The 9,319-nt window shown below is 53.7% G+C and overlaps 1 protein-coding gene across 2 annotated transcripts in view; it reads left to right on the forward strand.

Annotated features, from left to right (window-relative positions):
* The first annotated feature begins 3,797 nt into the window (after positions 1-3,797).
* Positions 3,798-9,319, forward strand: part of HOMER3 (homer scaffolding protein 3) — an 11,417-nt gene continuing 5,895 nt past the window's right edge. The window contains exons 1-4 of one of the 2 annotated variants that reach the window (XM_017727517.1): positions 3,798-4,286; positions 6,276-6,432; positions 7,439-7,570; positions 7,959-8,066. In XM_017727517.1, the coding sequence (XP_017583006.1) occupies positions 4,273-4,286; positions 6,276-6,432; positions 7,439-7,570; positions 7,959-8,066 (411 nt within the window). In that variant the 5' untranslated portion in view covers positions 3,798-4,272. The remainder of the gene's footprint in view (positions 4,287-6,275; positions 6,433-7,438; positions 7,571-7,958; positions 8,067-9,319) is intronic. The other variant, XM_008644982.2, reaches the window with a different exon arrangement.

Raw genomic sequence — 9,319 nt, forward strand, 5'->3', positions numbered from 1 at the left:
CGGTGATGCGCCCGGCCGCGGAGTGATCCGCCGAGTGATCCGCCAGGAGGAACTATTTGTGATGCGGTCCTGGCCGCGGAGGGATCAGCGGTGATGCCTCCCCGCCCGCGGAGCTGGGAAAAAACGAGCTTCACTCTTTGTAAAGTTTTAAGGAAAGTTTCAGAAAAGGGACAATTAGGAGACAACAGCAAAAGGGCGTTACTGCCGGGGGCTTCGGCAGAGAGCCAAAGGCACAACTCTACATCCAAAAGATCGGCTTTAAAAGTAAGGTTTTCCAGGAATGTGAAGACCCCCCCGATCCTTCCCAAACTGACCACCCAAACTACAGCCATTCTACAGCGTTACATTACAGAACCCCGGCAAAGCTTTTCTAACATTAAGGAACATAAAAAAACCAACATCACAGTCCATCCATAACAATTCTGGAACATGCGAAAAGCCAATACCACAGTACATTTATAACAAGCCCCTCTTTTTTGGGGTTTGCTCCTTGTGGCTGCACGGTGCCCCAGAGGGTACCAAACCCCCTCCCTGCCCTGTGGCCGAGTTTGCCCTGCCCTGATCGCCGGGAACAGACGGCTCTGCTGAGCTGCTGCTTTGTGATTTCTTGCAAGGCAGTCCCTGGTTTTCGGGCCACGGAGCAGTGTTTGGAGTGATTTTCCTCTGCATCCAGGTGCGCGGAGGCGCCTTTCCCTGACAGGGAAATGAATGTCCCTGCAAAGAGAAGCTGCAGTGAGGGAGTGAGAGGAGGTGCAAGCCGGGGGGAGCAGCACGTGGACTTCTAGAGATGCCCTTGGCTGAACCCCAGCCAGGAGCACCAAGGCAGGTGCAGTCAATGAGCTCAGCCTCCCCAGGACGTTCCTTAAAGGTACTAAAACACTTTATCCCGAATCTGTTCGCTATTTTTGTCTCTTGGAGTGCTTTGGGCTTGGACTCCCCCACCGAATCTCTCTGAAAACTCGTGTCTAGGTCTGAATCCCGCTCTGTTGTCACACGGCTGAAAACAGGGCAGAAACACTGACACAAATCTGAGGAGCGATGGCTCCAAAAGCTTCTCCCTCCACAGCAAACCTCAGGTTTGTGCTCCCTGGTTGTGCAGCAGAGGCTGGGGGCAGCTGAGCCGGCTGTGTGAGTAATGCAGTTACTAAACGACCGTGTCAGAGGCCGCAGACAGGGCTGAGAGGTGAGAATGACCGAGAGCAAACAAAGAAGTGGAGCTCAGTGGGAAAAATCTTCCAGGTTGCACAAGAAAATAGAGGACAAGGACAAAGCATGAGTTAAAGGCAGCTGTCAGTCAGGAGACCCCGCCCCACACCCGGGCTAGAAACTGTGGTGCAAGAAAGATCTAAAGGAAACAATAAAACCCCGATTTCTTCTCTCTGCCTCCCTTTTGAAGAGATCTGGGGGCTCACCTGGGGCAGAACCTCCTCCACCCCCTGCTCCCACTCTTTGGGGTGTCCTCTCCGGGAGGAGGTGGCTCATCCCTGGCCCTGCCGTTGTCTCTGGGTTTTTTGAGCAGATCCCCCTCAGGAAGAGGCTCCTGTGAACGGGAGGGCAGAGCCCACCTCGGGCCAGGACACTCAAGGACAGCCTGGGTGACATCTGTGTTCAGATTACACAGGCAGGGCTGGATTTAGTCCTCTCCAGACTCTGGCACCTCTCGTGCCCACTGTTCCCCTCTAGGCAAAACGTGGTGCTGGTGCAGGGCCCGAATTGATGCCGTCTGTCCCTCCTTGGCGCGGGGGGTGCTGTCCCCAGGCTCCTGGCCGTGTGTCACCGTGTCCCCACCTGACAGGTCCCTCTCCTTTGCCCTGCTCAGTCCATTGCTGCTCTGCTGAGACCGTAAATTAAGAGGACAAATAACGATTTGCTCTCGTGGCAATGGTGAAATAAGCAGCTATTCTTGAAGAAATCAATTGGGAGGCCGTGGAGAGGAAGCTCATCTGAGAACCAAGGAGGAAATGAGAGCAGTGAGCAGTTTTACATCCTCTCCTGATGGCCACTGAGTCAGACTCCCCGGGCAGGGAGCAAATCAGAAATGCTTGATCCATCCCCCGGATCCCTGTGTCCTCCCCAAACATTCCCTGCGACCTTCCCACAGCTTCCCTGTAAGGAGAGGCCAAAGGGGAGGCGTCCGGGTCTTTGCTCAGGCAGCACCTGGAGCCAGGTGAAGAACACCTTTAGGAACAGGGAAATGAATTAAATCATCCCTTCTTTTCCTTAGAGTTGCTGCTGCCGGAGTCTCAGTGGATATCCACCGGGACAAGTCATTCTTAAGCTCTCAGGGGCCGTGGGATATTGAATTTTGCCCTTCCCCCCTGTGCTGGGAGCAAACGCTGGCAGGGATGAGACCTGGATCCCTTCCAGTTGCCATCAGGCACTCGCTGAACACGTCTGTGTCTCAGCCAGATCTTTGTCCTTTCAGTCATTTGCTTTGGTTCTCCTTAATTATCTGCGAAGGCCAGCCCTGGGGGGATGTAAGTGGTTTTATTTACACGTGCCCTTTTCGCTGCTGGGGCTGCACTGGTGTGGGGACTCCCGGCTGGGAGCAGGAAAAGAAGTGTCAGCATTTCAGGGACTGAATTCAGTGTGCACTTAAAGCACAGGGGACAGGAGGGCTGTAACGGGAGATAGAACACGACACTGAATCCCAGGGCTGTCTTTAAAAGCTTTGTAGTGTTTTGGGAAGCAGGACGGCAGCAGCTTGGCCTGGGTGCTCCTCAAGCAGAGCTCCTGCTGCAGCTCAGGTCTGGCTGTCACCTCCTGCATGTCCCTCAGCATATCCAGCCCTGTCTCTGTCCTCACCTGCCTGCACTCTGCTTGGTCAATCTGCTGAACGGATGGAGTTGGTTTAGATTGGAGATTATGGAAAAGTTCTTCCCTGTGAGGGTGGGGAGGGGCTGGGATGGAATTCTCAGAGAAGCTGTGGCTGCCCCTGGATCCCTGGAAGTGCCCAAGACCAGGCTGGAGCAACCTGGAACAGTGGGAGGTGTCCTAGGAGTGGAACTGGGTGAGCTTTAAGGTCCTTCCAAGCCAAACTGTTCAGGGATTCTGGAGGTAGAGGCATTTTCCATGTAATGCCCCAGCTGTGAGTTCTCAGAGGTGTGCCCTGCGATTTGCAGCCTTTCTGGCTTTTCTCCCCTCTGGGTTTGCGTTGCTGCCTGCTCTTCCTGGCTGCTTTTTGTTGTGCTCCACCACGGAGGCTCCTGGGAGCTTTTGTTTTGGGGAGTTTGCTTTAACCTTGTCAGACCAGTGAGTATTGAAAGCAGGTTTGCAGCACAGCCAGGAGCTGCACAATGAAATTCTTGTGCGAGCTGGGTGCGATTTGTATCATCTGATGGATTTAAAAACCCAACAAGCAAACAAACAAAGACTTTCATAGAATCCCAGAATGGTTTGGCTTAGAAAAACCTTAAAAATCATCTAATTCCACCCCCTGCCATGGGCAGGTACACCTTCCACTCTTCCAGGGTGCTCCAGCCTGGCCTTGGACACTTCTGGGGATCCAGGAACAGCCACAGCTGCTCTGGGCACCCTGTGCCAGGGCCTCCCCACCCTCACAGGGAGGAATTCCATCCCAGTATCCCATCTAACCCTGCCCTGTGACAGTGGGAAGCCATTCCCTGTGTCCTCATACTCCAGGCCCTTGGAAACTGTCTCTTTTTTCCCTGCACTGCAAAAGGACCACAAACATCTCCATGCTGTCCCCAGGCAGAGCATGCTGGGGACACCCAGCTTGGCACCACCTCGTCCCTTTTAGGGCTTTGGGTACGGCCCCGTGGATGGACGGGAGTACAGGGATAGGATCCTGGATGGACAGGAGCCCGGGAACAGCTGCTGTGCCCAAGGAATGATCTCCCAGGAGGGTTTTCCATCAGGCAGCAGCATCATGTGGGCAGGACTGGAAATGCTGGAGCCTTCCAGGCTCCTCCGTGGCCTTCTCCCAGCAGCCAGCACCTGCTGCCAAGGGACTCACTCCAGTTGCACGGCTCACCCAATTATCTCCCATGACAGGGGAAAAAACCTTGTTCAGTGATGAGAAATCATTGCAGACGAGAAACTCTGTGAATATTCAGGGCAGACGGAGCCCCTAAAGGTGCCTGGTTGTGTTGGGGAATAACAGCTGGACTTTTCCATCGCTAGGGAATGAATCCCTGTGGAAGCAGCACGAGGAAGGAACCTCAGAGCAGCTGAGAGACACCTGAGGAGGAGCTGAGGAGAGGGGACACCTACTAACTGCACGGGCCTGTAGCCTCCTGCCCTTACTAACAAATGTCAACAACTCGGTAAAGTCCTGCCTCTGTTCTTCCCAAAATGAGCCCAGCATTTGGGGGTTTTAGGGGCAGGAACATCAATTTTTCCTGTGTGTCAAAGATAAGTCATAATCCATGTGAGAATGGAGCCTGGAAAATTTGAATCTCATTCCAAAAATCCAGGCAGAGAGGATGTGGAGACCCTCGTGCTGTCACAAGAGATCTGAGTCAGGGCTGGCACCTGGGAACAGGCTGGGAACTGGGAGGTGGGAAGGAAATAAAATATTCCCTGCTAAGTTTCAGGGCTGGGTTTGGAAAGCACCAGGTGCATTTGGATTGATGGGACAGGCTGTTCATGGCAACTGGGAGTGCTTGGAATGGGAAGGAAACACAGGAGTCTGGATTTTGGGGAGCTCCACAAAGCAGGATTGTGCCTGTGCCTTGCAGCTGCCGGGGGGGGTGTTGGGGGTGTTCCAGCACATCAGATTTCACTGGATTTGGGTGCTGAGTGTGGCCAGTGCCGTGTGTCTGACCAGAGTCAGAGGCATCCCCCAAGCCCTGGTGCAGCTGGACTGTTGTGTCATGGAAAACATTCCTTCCTTCCCCTGGAACGCTCCAGTTACATCCTGATCCCTGAGATGCAGCATCTCTGCTCAGCTCAGATATTCCTGGCTCCAAAATCCCAGCAGTGCTGGGCTCAGGACTTGCCTTCAGCAGCTGCATGTTTGGGAGGTGAAGAGTTTCCTTGAATTCATGGGGAGACTTGCTTTAATCCTGGGATGTGAGCCCTGGCTGCAGGATGTGCTTCCCAGGCGTGAGTCAGGGGAGGAAGAGCTGAGGGGAAGGAGCTTTTTGTGCTCAATTCCTGCCTCCATCCATCCATCCATCCATCCATCCATCCATCCATCCATCCATCCCTCCATCCATCCATCCCTCCCTCCCTCCATCCATCCCTCCCTCCATCCATCCCTCCCTCCATCCTTCCATCCATCCATCCATCCATCCATCCATCCCTCCATCCATCCATCCCTCTCTCCATCCATCCATCCATCCATCCCTCTCTCCATCCATCCATCCCTCCATCCCTCCATCCCTCCATCCCTCCATCCCTCCATCCATCCCTCTCTCCATCCATCCCTCTCTCCATCCATCCATCCATCCATCCATCCATCCATCCATCCATCCATCCATCCCTCCATTCCCCTACAGCTCCACCCTGCAGATATCCTACAAAACAGAATTAATACAACAGCCCTAAAATCCTGTTCCTGGGGAAGCTGCCATGAGCTGAGCACTCAGGGATGAGAGATGGTGGAAGAAAGCTTCAAATCGGGCTAAAAATAATATAAACCCTGATCATAACCCTGCCCCAATGGCTGTGCTGTGAGGGACTATCAGCTGTGCCCCAAAAATGAGGTTTTGGGGGTCTTTTCGTGTTCTTACCTGGAAATTTTCAGCCTGTCCTTGGGTACAAGGACTTGTCTCAAGTGTGTAGGAGAGGACAAGCTCTAGAGGAAGGTACAAACCTGTGCCTGGGGTGAAACTCCCTCAGTTTTTGTGCCAAGGGGATTTTCCAAGTGCAAGGTCCCTGGGAAGCGAGAGCTGCTGTCTCCACACAGGATGGTGGGGACAGACAGGAGGCACAAACAGCCACAGGCTTTTCTTTGCTCAGGCATCAGCAAAGGATGATTCCAGCTTCTCCCCCAGCTTCTAAAATTGGGATTTAGAGGAGTCCCAGGGATGTGGAGGGCTCCGGGGCAGAAACCCAGAACTCTTGGAAAAACAACTCACGGGAATGCCGGAGAGCTTGGGTCCTGATAAGAGGGGCATGAAGTGACGCCAGCAGGGACAGTGGGGAGCTGCTGCTCCCTGCCCAGAGCCTCGTGAGGGGCTGGTGTGGACTTGGGAAGAACACAGGAAAGGGGAATGGCAGGAGTGCAACACGAGCGGCAGGAAATCGCTGCACTTCCCCCTTTCCTCAGCTTCCCCCTGCCCTGACATCCCTGTTTTCCTGTCCTGCAGGGAGCAGCCAATCTTCAGCACCAGGGCCCATGTTTTCCAGATCGACCCTGCCACCAAAAGGAACTGGATCCCTGCCAGCAAACACGCCCTGACCGTCTCCTACTTCTACGATGCCACCCGCAACGTGTACAGGATCATCAGCGTGGGGGGCACCAAGGTAGGGCACACGCCCTGCTGGCATCACACAGCAGCTTCTGCCCCACAAAAGCAGCTGTTCCCCCACAAAAGCAGCTGTTCCCCCACAAAAGCAGCTTCTCCCCCACAAAAGCAGCTTCTCCCAGCCCAAACCTGCCCTGGTGTGGGTGGTTTTGGTGTCAAATCAGGCAGTTCTTAGCACAGGCATTTCGGTGTCTTCCTGCAGGGCGTGGAAGGTAAAACATCCCTGCCCCCGTGCTCAGGTGTGTTGGGTGACACTGATGATCAAAAAGGTGCCTCCGGGTCTGATGTTGTCCCTTCTTTCCCCACTCTGCTGTCACAGAAGGGTTTTCTGAGAGCTTTTATCCTGTGCTGAATCCAGTGCTGCAGACACTGTGAAACAACAGAGGCTGAGGGAGGCTCAGAGGTGAAGTCACCTCCACAAAAGATGATTTACTCTCCCTAAACTGCTCCTGATGGGCATTTCCCTGGCTGGTTCCTGAAGCTCTCTGATGGCAGAGAGTGTTCCAGGCAGCTGATTTTGCTGCTCCCCTACCCAGCAGAGAGGGTTGTGTAATAGCTTGTCCTGAGTGCTGGTTAAACCTTTTATTTTTCCCCTTCTTGCCACAAAAAGGGAGAACATCAGAAAGTTGTTGAGGCCCCAGAGACAAACTGTCTCTCATCATCTTTTCCAGCACTGGAGGAAGCTGGTGGTACTGAGGGTTTTTTTTTTCCTTTTTCAGTAGAAAAGATCATTGAGATTCATTTGTGTCACGTAGTCAGACTTTTGGTCACCAAAAACCTGGACTGTTGTTTTATAAATTAAAAGCCAGGGATTTCTACCCCTAATTCCCAGAGTTCTCAAGGGTTCTGGTGGTCCAGTGAGTGACATCCCAGCCGTGGCAGGAGGTTGGATTGAGATAATCTTTAAGGTCCCTTCCAACCCAAAGCACTCCCTGATTCCCCGATCAATCCCACACCAGGGCAGCAGCCTGGGGTTTCCTGACTCACACTGCCTCTCTCCACAGGCAATCATCAACAGCACCATCACCCCCAACATGACCTTCACAAAGACATCCCAGAAATTTGGGCAGTGGGCTGACAGCAGAGCCAACACCGTGTACGGGCTGGGCTTTGCCTCGGAGCAACACCTGTCCCAGGTAATGCTGCAGGGAGACCTCTGAAAACCCTCAGGGGAGCTCAGCCTCTGCAGAAAATCCTTAGGGACCTGCTGGAATGCTGCTCTCACCGGGATAAAGTGTAATTTGAGGTGCAAAGATACTAAAACCAGCTTTAAAGTGGCATTTGCAGAGTGCTTTGAGCATCACAAACGGAGCTGAGTCTGCAGGCCCCGTTTCCATCGTTGCTGTTTAGCTGAACCCACAGCCCCGAGTGCCAAATTCAGGGGTTATTCCCTGAATTTTATTCTTTAAGAGAAATTAAAAAGCATTTTAAATGAAGTTGCAGACAGAGGAGGAACCCAGGCATCAGCTCTGCTTGTTGCACATTTCAGCACAGCCCCACAGTGACTTTTCCCCTCCCCTCCAGTTTGCAGAGAAATTCCAGGAAGTGAAGGAAGCAGCTCGTTTGGCCAGGGAGAAGTCCCAGGATAAAACAGAGCTGACCAATCCTGCCCTGAACATCACCTCCCACCAGGTAATGCTTGGGAACAGGGAAGAGGGATGAGGAAAAGGGGAGAAAATGGTCCCTGTGGTGCTCTCCTCTTGCTCTCATCCCATTCTCTGCCAGAGCTTTATTGCCAGTCAGGCTGGACAGTGGTTTTGGTAACACCAGTGGCCCTGAGGTCACATAATACAGATGAATTAATTAATTAGTGCTTGAGTGGAGCCCCTGGGAAGGCTCACACTGCTCCCTCTTTGCCAGTTAAACTGTCAAACCCGTATCATATCTCACAAAGCCATGCGGGGGGTGTGGGCGTTTCTCGTCGTGGTGGTGGTTGGAATTTTGTTGTTGTTTGTTTGGTGGTTTTTTGTAATTTCCAATCATTTTTTCCTGCCTTTTCTGAGGCTGCAGGAGGTTCTTCTCAGCCAGAAAGCTGGAGCCCATCACAGCTCATTCCCACATCATTCCACTGGCAATCTCCCTGCGCAGCTAAACCGGAATGGGAGCTGTGGGGAGCTCTGTGCTGCTCTTCCCTGTGGAGAAGCAGCTCCATGCTGGTGCTGGAGGTGCCCTCCCAAGGAGTTTTGCTCCAGAGGTGGCTCTGCCATCCCCAGAGCTCCTGGCAGCAGGAGGGGAGCAGTGGGCTGGAGGACACGGCGTTCCCTGGGATGGGCACAGATGGGAAGGCAGCAGCAGAGGAGGAGGGAGTGTGAACAGTACCTTGGCCTGCAGGGAGAAGAGGGAGGTGGTGGCTTTGCAGAGACTGGAAATGTCACGTGGGGTGCAAAAATGGGGGAAATCTGCCTGAATGTTGGCTCACTCCAAGCCCTGTCCTAATGGGTGGCAGGTAAAGAAGGGAGTAGATTATCCCTTGGAGAAACAAAGTTTTTGGAGTCTTTTGGAGACAGATTCCTGGCCAGCTTCAGCCTCCACCTCCCAGCTGCAGCCTCCATCTCCTAGCTGCCCTGGCTGGGAGCAGAGATTCCCCCTGTTCTCCTGTTTGCAGCAGGCAGAGCTGCTCAGGTGCCTCAGCAGGACACGCTCCTGTCCCCTGTGCTGAGGTGGCGCCTGGCAGAGGAGCATGGGGAGGTCACGCACAGCTCAGGGACCTGGCCCAAGGCTCTGCTCATTCTCCTGCCTTGACTCAGCAGTGCTAAAACTGAGCCCTGTTCCCATCCCAGCCTGCTCCTCTCCGAGTGGGAGCGCCTGGACACGGGCAGGGCCCTGCCTGCAGTGACAGTGACACGTGTGGTGTCCCCTGCTTGCACAGCCTGTCCCGCATTCCT

Source organism: Corvus brachyrhynchos, unplaced genomic scaffold (genome assembly GCF_000691975.1).
Source record: "Corvus brachyrhynchos isolate BGI_N302 unplaced genomic scaffold, ASM69197v1 scaffold212, whole genome shotgun sequence".
Taxonomy (NCBI): domain Eukaryota; kingdom Metazoa; phylum Chordata; class Aves; order Passeriformes; family Corvidae; genus Corvus; species Corvus brachyrhynchos.